This window comes from Oncorhynchus keta, chromosome 34 (genome assembly GCF_023373465.1).
Source record: "Oncorhynchus keta strain PuntledgeMale-10-30-2019 chromosome 34, Oket_V2, whole genome shotgun sequence".
Classification (NCBI taxonomy): Eukaryota; Metazoa; Chordata; class Actinopteri; order Salmoniformes; family Salmonidae; genus Oncorhynchus; species Oncorhynchus keta.
In genome coordinates, this window is record NC_068454.1 from 8,215,668 (window position 1) to 8,231,572 (window position 15,905).

Genomic DNA, 15,905 nt, shown 5'->3' on the forward strand with positions numbered 1-15,905 from the left:
AGCAATGGCTTCACATGGAATATAAAGGAATCTTTATATGGAATATAGGAACCTTTACATGGAATATAGGAAACTTTACATGGAATATAGGAACCTTTACATGGAATATAGGAACCTTTACATGGAATATAGGAACCTTTACATGGAATATAGGAACCTTTACATGGAATATAGGAACCTTTACATGGAATATAGGAACCTTTACATGGAATATAGGAACCTTTACATGGAATATAGGAACCTTTACATGGAATATAGGAACCTTTACATGGAATATAGGAACCTTTACATCGAATATAGGAACCTTTACATGGAATATAGGAACCTTTACATGGAATATAGGAACCTTTACATGGAATATAGGAACCTTTACATCGAATATAGGAACCTTTACATGGAATATAGGAACCTTTACATGGAATATAGGAACCTTTACATGGAATATAGGAACCTTTACATGGAATATAGGAACCTTTACATCGAATATAGGAACCTTTACATGGAATATAGGAACCTTTACATGGAATATAGGAACCTTTACTTGGAATATAGGAACCTTTACATGGAATATAGGAACCTTTACATGGAATATAGGAACCTTTACATGGAATATAGGAACCTTTACATGGAATATAGGAACCTTTACATGGAATATAGGAACCTTTACATGGAATATAGGAACCTTTACATGGAATATAGGAACCTTTACATGGAATATAGGAACCTTTACATGGAATATAGGAACCTTTACATGGAATATAGGAACCTTTACTTGGAATATAGGAACCTTTACATGGAATATAGGAACCTTTACATGGAATATAGGAACCTTTACATGGAATATAGGAACCTTTACATGGAATATAGGAACCTTTACATCGAATATAGGAACCTTTACATGGAATATAGGAACCTTTACATGGAATATAGGAACCTTTACATCGAATATAGGAACCTTTACATGGAATATAGGAATCTTTACATGGAATATAGGAACCTTTACATGGAATATAGGAACCTTTACATCGAATATAGGAACCTTTACATGGAATATAGGAACCTTTACATGGAATATAGGAACCTTTACATGGAATATAGGAACCTTTACATGGAATATAGGAACCTTTACATGGAATATAGGAACCTTTACATGGAATATAGGAACCTTTACATGGAATATAGGAACCTTTACATGGAATATAGGAACCTTTACATGGAATATAGGAACCTTTACATGGAATATAGGAACCTTTACATGGAATATAGGAACCTTTACTTGGAATATACAGTTTTTTTTATCAAGGGTTTTTCTTTATTTTTACTATTTTCTACATTGTAGGCGTGTAGGCATTCAAGGCACACTTAACCAGCATGGCTACCATAGTATTCTGCAGCGAAACGCCATCCCATCATTGGTTTTTCAACAGAACAATGACCCAAAACATACCTCCAAGCTGTGTAAGGGCTATTTGACCAAGAAGGACAGTGATGGAGTGCTGCATCAGATGACCTGGCCTCCACAATCATCCAACCTCAACCCAATTGAGATGGTTTGAGATGAGTTGGACCACAGAGTGAAGGAAATGCAGCCAACGAGTGCTCAGCATATGTGGGAACTCCTTCAAGACTGTTGGAAAAGCATTCCAGGTGAAGCTGGTTGAGAAAATTCCAAAAGTGTGCAAAGCTGTCATCAAGGCAAAGGGTAGCTACTTTGAAGAATCTCAAATATAAAATATATTTTGATTTGTTTAACACTTCTTTGGATACTACATCATGTGTTAGTTCATAGTTTTGATGTCTTCACTCTTATTCTACAATGTAGAAAATAGTAAAAAAAATAAAGAAAAACACTTGAATGAGTATGTGTGTCATAACTTTTGACTGGTATTGTAGGAAACATGGAAAAGATTCAAACTCAACATGTGAAAAATGACTCCATTGCTTGAAGAATGCAGTTGACACGCTGCCGACCTGTTTAATGGCTAGGAAATAAAGGAGCACCATTGATTAATAGCACATCCTCATTTTATTATCCTCCACCTAATAGGTTAGCTGCACTGAATAGCACCAGGTAATAATATGTAACACGACTGAGGTCTGTACCAAAAAATTATAATATTTCAGTGGGGTTTACAATGTAGGACTCATGACCCGAGTGGTCAGACTGAAATCAAATCCAACTTTATTTTCCACATGTGCAGAATACAACAAGTGTAGAATTCACTGTGAAATGCTCACTTACTGTAACACCCGGGGTGTAGCGGAGGAAGAAGTCAGGCGCAGGAAGCAGAGAGTTCAGGGTGTAGCGGAGGAAGAAGTCAGGCGCAGGAAGCAGAGAGTTCAGGGTGTAGTGGAGGAAGAAGTCAGGCGCAGGAAGCAGAGAGTTCAGGGTGTAGTGGAGGAAGAAGTCAGGCGCAGGAAGCAGAGAGTTCAGGGTGTAGTGGAGGAAGAAGTCAGGCGCAGGAAGCAGAGAGTTCAGGGTGTAGTGGAGGAAGAAGTCAGGCGCAGGAAGCAGAGAGTTCAGGGTGTAGTGGAGGAAGAGGTCAGGCGCAGGAAGCAGAGAGTTCAGGGTGTAGTGGAGGAAGAAGTCAGGCGCAGGAAGCAGAGAGTTCAGGGTGTAGCGGAGGAAGAAGTCTGGCGCAGGAAGCAGAGAGTTCAGGGTGTAGTGGAGGAAGAAGTCAGGCGCAGGAAGCAGAGTTCAGGGTGTAGTGGAGGAAGAGGTCAGGCGCAGGAAGCAGAGAGTTCAGGGTGTAGTGGAGGAAGAAGTCAGGCGCAGGAAGCAGAGAGTTCAGGGTGTAGTGGAGGAAGAAGTCAGGCGCAGGAAGCAGAGAGTTCAGGGTGTAGTGGAGGAAGAAGTCAGGCGCAGGAAGCAGAGAGTTCAGGGTAGCGCTACTTTATTTACACCACAACGGTGAAACGACGCCAACCCAGTCCAGCAAAAATACACACACACACACACACACACACACACACACACACACACACACACACACACACACACACACACACACACACACACACACACACACACACACACACACACACACACACACACACACACGGACAACCGTGACCACACGTACTCTGAAAATAATCCCACACAACCAGCAGGTGGGCAGGCTGGTAAATAAAGCCCAGCCAATTATCCTAAACTAAACACAGGTGCAACTAATAAACAGAACAGGGGGAAAAGGGATCAGTGGCCGCTAGTAGGCCGGTGACGACGACCGCCGAGCGCCACCCGAAAAGGAAGGGGAGCCACCTTCGGTAGGAGTCGTGACACTTACAAGCCCTTAACCGACAGTGCAGTTCAAGAAAAATAACATATTTACCAAGTAATAATAAAACACATATGGATAACACATTAGTGATCTATTTAGAATTCAAGGCACACTTAAGCAGCATGGCTGGTTAAATACGGCAGTCAGTGTGTCCTCTCATATGGCCATGTCCTCTCATATGGCCATGTCCTCTCTATGGCCATGTCCTCTCATAAGGCCATGTCCTCTCATATGGCCATGTCCTCTCATATGGCCATATCCTCTCATAAGGCCATATCCTCTCATATGGCCATGTCCTCTCATATGGCCATATCCTCTCATATGGCCATGTCCTCTCATATGGCCATGTCCTCTCATATGGCTATATCCTCTCATATGGCTATGTCCTCTCATAAGGCCATGTCCTCTCATATGGCCATATCCTCTCATATGGCTATATCCTCTCATATGGCTATATCCTCTCATATGGCTATATCCTCTCATATGGCTATATCCTCTCATATGGCTATATCCTCTCATATGGCTATATCCTCTCATATGGCCATGTCCTCCCATATGGCCATGTCCTCTCATATGGCCATATCCTCTCATATGGCCATGTCCTCTCATATGGCCATGTCCTCTCATATGGCCATGTCCTCTCATATGGCCATATCCTCTCATATGGCCATTCCTTGGCTGTCCAGTCACCGAGCAGAATGACAGGTTATCTTTCCCTTCTAGTCCCTCTGCTCCTCTATGTTCTTGGTGCTCATTTATTGTTTCGTTCATCGCTCTCTCTCTCTCTTTCACCTCCTCTCTCCCTGCTGAGCAACACCCACACTGCTGCTGTGAATTCTCCTTCATTATCTCCTTTCATTCTGAAAACACGACACATGATGTCAGGAAATGATGAGCATGTCCTTTCTAGAGGACAGGAGGAATTGATGAGACTGTCCTTTCTAGAGGAATTGATGAGAATGTCCTTTCCAGAGAAAAGGAGCAATGCGAGGGAGCCGGCTGCATCCATCAGCTGTGATTTGTGTCCCTACGACCCCAGCTTCCCCCTACAACCCCAGCTTCCCCCTACAACCCCAGATTCCACCCTACAACCCCAGCTTCCCACAACAACCCCAGATTCCACCCTACAACCCCAGCTTCCCCCTACAACCCCAGATTCCCCCTACAACCCCAGCTTCCCCCTTACAACCCCAGCTTCCCCCAACAACCCCAGCTTCCACCCTACAACCCCAGCTTCCCCCTACAACCCCAGCTTCCCCCTACAACCCCAGATTCCCCCTACAACCCCAGATTCCCCCTATAACCCCAGATTCCACCCTACAACCCCAGCTTCCCCCTACAACCCCAGCTTCCCCCTACAACCCCAGATTCCCCCTACAACCCCAGATTCCCCCTACAACCCCAGCTTCCTCCAACAACCCCAGATTCCACCCTACAACCCCAGCTGCCACACTACATCCCATCTCTCTCTCGTCCTCTCTCCCTGCCCGCCCCTCACTCTATCTGTCTACCTCTCTCTCTTTCTGTGTGTGTGTGCGCCTCTCCCTCGCTCTCCCTCACGCCTCTCCCTCGCTCTCCCTCACGCAGTGTCTCTTCAAAGCGGTTGTTACTGCGCGGCCCCTGCACATCATTCCACTGCGATGGAAATTAAATGAAGGTGGCTTAACGAACGGATCCAGGCATGCTTTGAAGGATGTAGCCGAGGGAAGCGCCACTGCCAGATCCTTTTCCACAGGCTGTGGATTTGTGCCGCTGATGCGAGGACACAGCAATCACTCAGCCGTGCAGAAGCCCCGACAAGAGGACTAATCTCTCCACCTGACTTGTGGAAGCTACAGCTTGTTTTCCTCCCTGCATTATTTATCCCCACCGCTAAAGACAGTGGGACAATGGAGCCAGCTACCTGAAGTAGATGATCAATTTGTAGCCTTGGACGGACAGACCACAGTTTGCTGCGCACATGGATGTGTTTAGCTTTGTGAAGATGCCAAAGCTGTCAGGGTGAGTCTAACGGATGTTGTTTAATTCGCCTGTCTGCTTCCATGCCACTTGTGTAATAAACAGTGGTGGATCTTTTACCCACAGGCGTGATTCACATAGAAAACAGGGGATTTAAAAAGCGCAATATAGAGTGGAATCTTGTGTAATGTTTGTAGAAACTGCACATACTGTTAAAATTATTATTACGATGACTTAGTCTGAGTGCTGTCACATGCGATTCATGTGAGATGGAGAGAGAGAGAAAGAGAGAGAGAGAGAGAGAGAGAGAGAGAGAGAGAGAGAGAGAGAGAGAGAGAGAGAGAGAGAGAGAGAGAGAGAGAGAGAGAGAGAGAGAGAGAGAGAGAGAGAGAGAGAGAGAGAGAGAGAGAGAGAGAGAGAGAGAGAGAGAGAGAGAAAGTGGGATGGAAAGGGGGGAGGAGGAGAGGGGGTGAAAGCAACAGAGACTGACTGAAGTGAAGTGCTCCATGTGTCTGAACTTAATGAGGTGCTTTTATTAGAATGTGAATATGTGGTCAATTTTCAATCTGCCACTACACATTCACACTCAGTTGCAACATGTAATGGAGTGTTTTATGGTGGGGTTTAAAGCATAGGCACATACCCGTGAATTATTGGTTAGCAGTGACATTTACTGTAACCCTAAAATCACATTTTGATGAATTATATAGTTGCATTTTTCAATGTAATATTAGATATTTATACAGGAGTGTTTAAGGTTTTTATTTCTGAGTAAATCAACCATGTAAAATCATGACAAAGATATTGTACTTTCTTACGAGTACACTTTGAGTGTATATTTGTAACTTATTGTGTCTACAGATTGAACTGGGCAAAACTTTAGCAAATGATTGCAACAGTGTGATATGAGGCAGACATTTTGCCTGTGTTATGTTCATCTTAAGCAAATAGTGAGCATCTAGAAGAAAACTCCAAATAGTGAGCATCTAGAAGACAACTACGAATAGTGAGCATCTAGAAGACAACTCCAAATAGTGAACATCTAGAAGAAAACTCCAAATAGTGAGCATCTAGAAGACAACTACGAATAGTGAGCATCTAGAAGACAACTCCAAATAGTGAACATCTAGAAGACAACTCCGAATAGTGAGCATCTAGAAGACAACTCCACATAGTGAGCATCTAGAAGACAACTCCAAATAGTGAGCATCTAGAAGACAACTCCACATAGTGAGCATCTAGAAGACAACTCCAAATAGTGAGCATCTAGAAGACAACTCCAAATAGTGAACATCTAGAAGACAACTCCGAATAGTGAGCATCTAGAAGACAACTCCAAATAGTGAGCATCTAGAAGACAACTCCACATAGTGAGCATCTAGAAGACAACTCCAAATAGTGAGCATCTAGAAGACAACTCCAAATAGTGAGCATCTAGAAGACAACTCCAAATAGTGAACATCTAGAAGACAACTCCAAATAGTGAGCATCTAGAAGACAACTCCACATAGTGAGCATCTAGAAGACAACTCCAAATAGTGAACATCTAGAAGACAACTCCAAATAGTGAACATCTAGAAGACAACTCCAAATAGTGAACATCTAGAAGACAACTCCAAATAGTGAACATCTAGAAGACAACTCCAAATAGTGAGCATCTAGAAGACAACTCCAAATAGTGAGCATCTAGAAGACAACTCCAAATAGTGAGCATCTAGAAGACAACTCCAAATAGTGAGCATCTAGAAGACAACTCCAAATAGTGAGCATCTAGAAGACAACTCCAAATAGTGAGCATCTAGAAGACAACTCCAAATAGTGAGCATCTAGAAGACAACTCCAAATAGTGAGCATCTAGAAGACAACTCCAAATAGTGAACATCTAGAAGACAACTCCAAATAGTGAGCATCTAGAAGACAACTCCAAATAGTGAGCATCTAGAAGACAACTCCAAATAGTGAGCATCTAGAAGACAACTCCAAATAGTGAGCATCTAGAAGACAACTCCACATAGTGAGCATCTAGAAGACAACTCCAAATAGTGAACATCTAGAAGACAACTCCAAATAGTGAACATCTAGAAGACAACTCCAAATAGTGAACATCTAGAAGACAACTCCACATAGTGAACATCTAGAAGACAACTCCAAATAGTGAGCATCTAGAAGACAACTCCAAATAGTGAACATCTAGAAGACAACTCTAAATAGTGAGCATCTAGAAGAAAACTCCAAATAGTGAACATCTAGAAGACAACTCCAAATAGTGAACATCTAGAAGACAACTCCAAATAGTGAGCATCTAGAAGACAACTCCAAATAGTGAGCATCTAGAAGACAACTCCAAATAGTGAGCATCTAGAAGACAACTCCAAATAGTGAACATCTAGAAGACAACTCCAAATAGTGAGCATCTAGAAGACAACTCCAAATAGTGAGCATCTAGAAGACAACTCCAAATAGTGAGCATCTAGAAGACAACTCCAAATAGTGAGCATCTAGAAGACAACTCCAAATAGTGAGCATCTAGAAGACAACTCCAAATAGTGAGCATCTAGAAGACAACTCCAAATAGTGAGCATCTAGAAGACAACTCCGTATGAAGTGTGTTGAGCCTCCATGAATCAGGGTGAGTTGCCAAACCATAATGTATCTGATTACTCCTTGGTTGTCAACACATTACCTGCACATTTTACGAGCCTCTGAGGTTTGACTACAGTGCTATGCAGTTATAAACAGGCAACAAAATAGAACGATAGGAAAGGTAACTGGAATATGTGTCTGTCTGTATGTATGTATGTATGTGTCATAACAAGTAAGATTCATACATTTTCCAGACCAACAGTCAAATTTTGCGCCTGTTGGGATTTCTGCATTTTCTTGAACTGAATCTAGATAATCTTCCTGGGGGATTTGCTTCCATCAGCAACACTGCAACACTGTCTATGGCTGGGATATAATCAGTTTATCATCTAACTTCATATCACATTTCACATTCAAGCCATTTCCTGTTAAAACCAAGACAAGATCCTCAATGAAACACAAGTACAAGATTCATACATTTTCCAGACAGACAGTCACATTTTGCACTGTTGGGATTTCTGCATTTTCTTGATCTGAATCTAGATGATCTTCCTGAGGGAAGATTAACTGAATTCACTAAAAAAATGGACTATTGAATGACAAATGAAAAGCTAATTAGAAACATTTATGTCATTGATTTTCTGTATATTCCCTATCTTTGTACTAGGGATGATTCATTTATGGATGATTCATTTATGAGTTCATCCAAAACACTATGTTCACCAATTTTTCACATTTGTGTTGTTTTGTCAGAAATGATTGGTTATCTGGCAGTGGTGTGGAGGGGGTAATGTGAATAGTCTGGGTAGCCATTTGACTAGATGTTCAGGAGTCTTATGGCTTTGTGGTAGAAGCTATTTAGAAGCCTCTTGGACCTAGACTTGGCGCTCCGGTACAACTGGCCTTGTGGTAACGGAGAGAACAGTCTATAATTAGGGTGGCTGGAGACTGACAGTTTTCCTGGCCTTCCTCTGACACTGCCTGGTATAGACGTCCTGGATGACAGGAAGCTTGGCCCCAGTGATGTACTGGGCCGTTCACACTACCCTATGTAGTGCCTTGAGTACGGACGGCGAGCAGTTGCCATACCAGGCAGTATTTGACTATGATATGTGGGTGTGTCACCTAGCTATCTTAAGATCAATGCACTTTTGCCACATACTGTAAGTGGCACTGCATAAGAGCATCACTCCAACCTAAGTGTATGTAAACGTCCGACTTCAACTGTTTTGAAATGAAACTCTTCAATTATTATCTCAAGTATTACATGTGTCTTTTTTAAGTGGAACTGACAGTGTTTTAACTACTTTGCAGATATGAAACAGACAGACACTCATAATATCAGTAAAAAAATGCTTCAAATCCAACTTTATAAGAGGTTTTAAAAATAGGTTTGAAAGGCCATGATTTTTATTTTTATTTTACCTTTATTTAACTAGGCAAGTCAGATTAATAAGAACAAATTCTTATTTTCAATGACGGCCTAGGAACAGTGGGTTAACTGCCTGGATGTATGCAGTTCAATGCATGATTCATAGAATTCTCCAATACATTTCTTTGTAGTCCAAAAATAATGCTATCATGTTGTAAATCACAGTTGCCTGGTACATTGTTTGCTGCCTCCACCTAATGGGATGCACTGTTTCAGTTTCAATCACTCAATATTTTGATCAAAGAAAATGGACAACTCTAACTAAGGTTGGGAATGTCAATAAAAATCCAATTAGCAAGAGGCAATGATCACAAGTCAGTCGTAACGTGGCTAATAGGCTAGCGCACATGTGTGAAGGTCCGCGGGCCAAATAGGGCACACAAGCGAGTATAAATGAGTCAACAGTTTGAGTCATCTACTAATTACAGCCTGATGCGCTCGCGTTGGTGCATGAACCTTCTACTGTAGTGGGCTAAATCAGGGTCACACAGAGTGTACACCTCACACACACAATTTTTTACAAAGAAGACACCTGTACCATGTCAGGTATAGAGTTCAATTTTATTTCATTTTGAGTGTTGTATCCTAATATTCCACTTTATAAAGTACATCACAGAAGACTGAAGTATAACAAAACTGCTTGAAAAACCGTTTGACCTAGAAACAGCTGATTTTCGGCATTGAACAGTTTTTTTATATATATAACATTCTACCCATGAGGCCACTAGGTCATTTGACTGCAAGAAAGGGCTAAACTTCAATTGCACTGATTTCATGTGACCGGTTCAATAACGAGCAGTGGTGAGAATGTGAACTTTTTGATTAGGGTCATAGCATATTAGGCACATCTGCAAGCATTGCAGCTAAATCTGGATGTATCTCTTTTAACACGTAAAAAGGCAATATACAGCACCATATGTACATACAGCGCATTGGGAATGTATTCAGACCCCTTAACTTTTTCCACATTTTATTATTTTTTTCCCCCTCATCAATATACACACAATACCCCGTAACGACAAAGCAAAAACAGGTTTTTAGTCATTTTTGCAAATGTATTAAAAATGAAAACATAACATTTACATACGTATTCAGACCCTTTAATCAGTACTTTGTTGGATCACCTTAGGCAATGATTACAGCCTCGAGTCTGCTTAGGTATAACACTACAAGCTTGGCACACCTGTATTTGGGGAGTTTCTCCCATTCCTCTATGAAGATCATCTCAAGCTCTGTCAGGTTGGATGGGGAGCGTCACTGCACTGCTATTTTCAGGTCTCTTCAGAGATGTTCGATCGGGTTCAAGTTCAGGCTCTGGCTGGCCACTCAAGGAAATTCAGAGACTTGTCCCGAAGCCACTCCTGCATTGTCTTGGCTGTGTGCTTAGGTTAGTTGTCTTGTTGGAAGGTGAAACTTTGCCCAAGGCTGAGGTCCTGAGAACTCTGGAGCAGGTTTTCATCAAGGCTCTCTCTGTACTTTGCTCCGTTCATCTTTCCCTCGATCCTGACTAGTCTTCTGGTCCATGCCCCTGAAAAACATCCCCACAGCATGATGCTGACAATGCCATGCTTCACCGTAGGGCTGGTGCAAGGTTTCCTCCAGACGTGAGGCTTGGCATTCAGGCCAAAGAGTTCAATCTTGGTTTCATCACACCAGAAAATCATGTTTCTCATAGTCTGAGAGTCTTTAGGTGCCTTTTGGAAAACTACACAGAGGGCTGTCATGTGCCTTTTACTGAGGAGTGGCTTCCGTCTGACCACTCTGCCATAAAGGCCTGATTGGTGGATTGCTGCAGAGATGGTCGTCCATCTGGAAGGTTCTCCCATCTGCACAGAAGAACTCTAGAGCTCTGTCAGAGTGACCATCGGGTTCTTGGTCACCTCCCTGACCAAGGCCCTTCTCCCCCGATTCCTCAGTTTGGTCTGGCGGCCAGCTCTTGGAAGAGTCTTGGTGGTTCCAAACTTCTTCCAATTAAGAACGATGGAGGCAACTGTGTTCTTGGGGACCGTTAATGCTGCAGAATATTTGTGGTACCCTTTCCCAGATCTGTGGCTCGACACATGTCTGTCTCGGAGGTCTACAGACAGTTCCTTCCACCTCATGGCTTGGTTTTGGCTTTGACATGCACTGTCAACTGTGGGACCTTATATAGACAGGTGTGTGCCTTTCCAAATCATGTTCAATCAATTGAATTTACCACAGGTGGACTCCAATCAAGAAACATCTCAAGGATGATCAATGGAAACATGATGAACCAGAGCTAAATTGAGTGTCATAGCAAAGGATCTGAATACTTATGTAAATAAGTTATTTCCGTGTTTTTTTTTTTATAATACATTTGCAAACATTTCTAAAAGCCTATTTTTCCCTTTGTCATTATGGTTTAATGTGTGTAGATTGCTTTTAATTATTATTATTCTTTTTTAAAATAAGGCTGTAATGTAATAAAATGTGGAAAAAGTCAAGGGGTCTGAGTACTTTCTGAAGGCACTGTAAGTGGACATTATAAAAGATCATTTTTTTCTAATAAACAAATGACCTGCCAAATTCGTTATGTTTTTTCAATATAGCCCATTTGCTGATTGAGTTACAACTTAGCTATGTCGAGAGCACTAGCCTCTGCCATATGGACACATAGATACACTCTCATCCATTGGTGGCTAAAGAAATGAGAGCAGAGAACTCAGAGATAGCCTATAGGCCAGTGAAGCAGTAGGCTTATAACTTCCATCATCAACGAAGTAAAATACATAGGCCTCAAGCTGACAAATAAAAAGAGTAGAAAATATCCTGCTCGCTCGATGCAAGCAACACTGTAGCATACATGAGAGCACCAGCTGTTCCAGACGACTGTGTGATCACGCTCTCCGTAGCCGATGTGAGCAAGAACTTTAAAACAGCTCATTCACAAGGCCAGACGGATTACCAGGGAGTGTACTCAGAGCACTTGCCGACTGGCAAGTGTCTTCACTGGCATTTTCAACCTATCCCTGTCCGAGTCTGTAATACCCACATGTTTCAAGCAGACCCCCATAATCCCTTTGCCCAAGAACACTAAGGTAACCTGCCTAAATGACTACCGCCCCGTAGCACTCACGTCAGTAGCCATTAAGTGCTTTGAAAGGCTAGTCATGGCTCACATCAACACCATCATCCCGGAATCCATAGACCCACTCTAATTTGCATACCGCCCCAACAGAGCCATAGATGACGCAATCTCAATCGCACTCCATACTGCCCTTTCCCATCTGGACAAAAGGAACACCTATGTGAGAATGCTGTGCATTGATTACAGCTCAGCGTTCAACACCATAGTTTCCACAAAGCTCATCACTAAGCGAAGGACCCTGGAACTGATCACCTCTCTCTGCAACAGGATCCTGGATTTACTAACGCCCCCAGGTGGTAAGGGTAGGCAACAACACACTGATCCTCAGGCTGTCGCACCGTCAATGATGAGACAGCCTATAGGGAGGAGGTCAAAGACCTATCAGTGTGGTGCCAGGCCAACAACCTCACCCTCAATGTGAGCAAGACTAAGGAGCTGATCGTAGACTACAGGAAAAGGAGGGACAAACATGCCCCCATTTACATCGACGGGGCTGAAGTGGAACCGGTCGAGACTTTCAAGTTCCTTAGTGTACACATCACCAACAAACTATCATGGTCCAAACACACCAAGACAGACAACTGCACCATCAAGAGCATCCTGAACGGTTGCATCTTCGCATGGTATGGCAACTGCTCGGTATTTGACCGTAAAGCGCTACAAAGGGTAGTGCGTTCGCCCCAGTGCATCACTGGGGACAAGCTTCCTGCCATCCAGGATCTATATACCAGGCGGTGTCAGGGGAAGGCCCAGTGCATCACTGCGGACAAGCTTCCTGCCATCCAGGATCTATATACCAGGCGGTGTGAGGGGAAGGCCCAGTGCATCACTGAGGCTAAGCTTCCTGCCATCCAGGATCTATATACCAGGCGGTGTCAGAGGAAGGCCCAAAAATGGGGCCCATGATAAATCAAAGGCTTCAGTCACCCAAGTGCTAGACTATTCTACCTGCTACCGCACGGCAAGCAGTACCGGAGCCCCATGTCTAGGTCCAAAAGGCTCCTTAACAGCTTCTACCCCAAGCTATAAGACCGCTGAACAATTAATCAAATGACCACGCAGACTATTTACACAACTGCTACTCGCTGTTTATCTATGCATAGTCACTTTACCCCTACCTACAAATTACCACGACTAACCTGTACTGCGCACATTTACTCGCTACAGGGCCCCCTCCTTATTGTCATTCTGTCATTCTACTGTTACCTTTTATTTTATTTAGTATTTTCTTAACTCTATTTCTTGAACTGCACTGTTGGTTAAGGGCTTGTAAGTAAGCATTTCACTGTAGGGTATCTGTTGTATTCGGCGTATGTGACAAACACAATTTGATTTGATGAAAATGATGGTTCTTTTGATCACATTCATCTGTCTTTTCTGCCTGTCCGCCTCCCTTTCTAAATGTCTTGACTTGAGCTATTGCTAGTGAAGTTCAACATGGTATCAAATCATCACAGGGTACGGCCCAAAGCTGTCGCCTTTAGCAACATTGTATCAACTAGCCTATTCTGAGCCCTACATTGTTCCTGCACCAGCGATCTCGGGACAGAAAGCTGTTTTTTTAAAGACGTTTCCACTGGATATATGGGATCATCAGATCATGTTATTTTGCTCTTTCACACCCTGAGGCTTGGTGATTATCGAGGCAGGGAGTGTTGGAAAGATTTTTCATTTTTCGTTTGCAATGGATGTTTAACAAAAAAAACTACTTTGTTGACTTGTGTGAGGCGAAGAAATAATGAGTTGTGTATGTGAGAGACGCACCATATCTTTGCCTCACCCCCCCCCCCCCTCCCCTTCAACTTGATGCAACATGTTAAATTATACTCAAGATCTTCACACACAGGCTTATTAATAAGGTGCTTTTTACTAACAGACGCAACTCAATCAGCTAATGTCACGCGCACCTTTCAAACTGCACTCTTTTCTTTGTCTTCTACGTCTTCGTCTTCATCTTCTATGATGACAAGGCAGTCCGCAAACAAACTGTTTAAGTGCATGCCGCCACCTACTGTACTGGAATGTACGATCAATCATGATTTTTTTCCAAATCCCTACCAACTTCTACCACACCCTCCCCAACACCATTAAGCTTTATCTATGTCGTGCGGAAACACTCCACCCTTAGGGTTGTTTAGCATTTCAACAGTAACATATGTTACCCCTGTCGTGTCTTTACTATCATTAAATGAAGACTTCGTTTTTATCAAAGATCCTCTGTAATTATTATTACTCGATTAAACTGATTCATCATGTAACTGTAATTAACTAGGAAGTCCGGGCACCAAGGAAAATATTCAAATTACAAAGTTATAATTTTCCATCAGTCTGACATTAGGTCTAGCTAGTATAGGATCAGCCATGGAAGCTTGGCCCCAGTGATGTACTGGGCCATTCACACTATCCTTTGTCGCGCCTTGCAGTCGGAGGCGGAGCAGTTGCCATACCAGGCGGTGATGCAACCAGTTCTCAATGGTACAGGTGTAGAACCTTTTGAGGATCTGAGGACCCATGCCAAATCTTTTCAGTCTCCTGAATAGGTTTAATCGTGCCCTCTTCACGACTGTCTTGGTGTGCTTGGACCATTTTCGTTTTTTGGTGATGTGGACACCAAGGAACTTGAAGCTCTCAACTTGCTCCACTGCAACCCCGTCGATGAGAATGGGGCCGTGCTCAGTCCTCTTTTTCCTGTAGTCCACAATAATCTCCTTTGTCTTGAGCACGTTGAGGGAGATGTTGTTGTCCATACAGCCAGGTCTCTGACCTCCTCCCTATAGGCTGTCTCGTTATTGTTAGTGATCAGGCCTACCACTGTTGTGTCATCGGCAAACGTAATGATGGTGTTGAAGTTGTGCCTGGCTGGGCAGTCATAATTGAACAGGGAGTAGAGGAGAAGACTGAGAACGAACCCCTGAGGGGCCCTTGTGTTGAGGATCAGCGTGGTGAATGTGTTGTTACCTACCCTTACCACCTGGGGGCAGCCCGTCAGGAAGTTCAGGATCCAGTTGCAGAGGCAAGTGTTTAGTGCCAGGGTCCTTGGCTTTTTGATGAGATTTAAGGGCACTACGGTCTTGAACGCTGAGCTGTAGTCAATGAATAGCATTCTCACATAGGCTAAGGTGAAATCTAGACTTGGTTTCCTCTATCATAATCGCTCCTCTTTCACCCCAGCTGCCAAACTAACTGTGATTCAGATGACCATCCAACCCATGCTAGATTACGGAATGTAATGATGTATAGATCGGTAGGTAAGGGTGCTCTCGAGCGGTAGGTAAGGGTGCTCTCGAGCGGTAGGTAAGGGTGCTCTCGAGCGGTAGGTAAGGGTGCTCTCATCAGATTTGCCATCAATGCTCCTTATAGGACACCTCAAAGCACTCTATACTCCTCTGTAAACTGGTCATCTCTGTATACCAATCGCAAGACCCATTGGTTGATGCTTATTTATAAAACCCTCTTAGGCCTCACTCCCTCCTATCTGAGATATCTAATGCAGCCCTCAATCTCCACATACAACATGCGTTCTGCCAGTGATATTCTGTTA

General features: G+C 43.1%; 1 protein-coding gene across 1 annotated transcript in view; it reads left to right on the forward strand.

The window, feature by feature from the left end:
* The first annotated feature begins 4,862 nt into the window (after window positions 1-4,862).
* LOC118366579 (FERM and PDZ domain-containing protein 4-like) overlaps window positions 4,863-15,905 on the forward strand; it is a 78,012-nt gene continuing 66,969 nt past the window's right edge. The window contains exon 1 of the mRNA XM_052492933.1: window positions 4,863-5,282. Within this exon, the coding sequence (XP_052348893.1) occupies window positions 5,242-5,282 (41 nt within the window). The 5' untranslated portion in view covers window positions 4,863-5,241. The remainder of the gene's footprint in view (window positions 5,283-15,905) is intronic.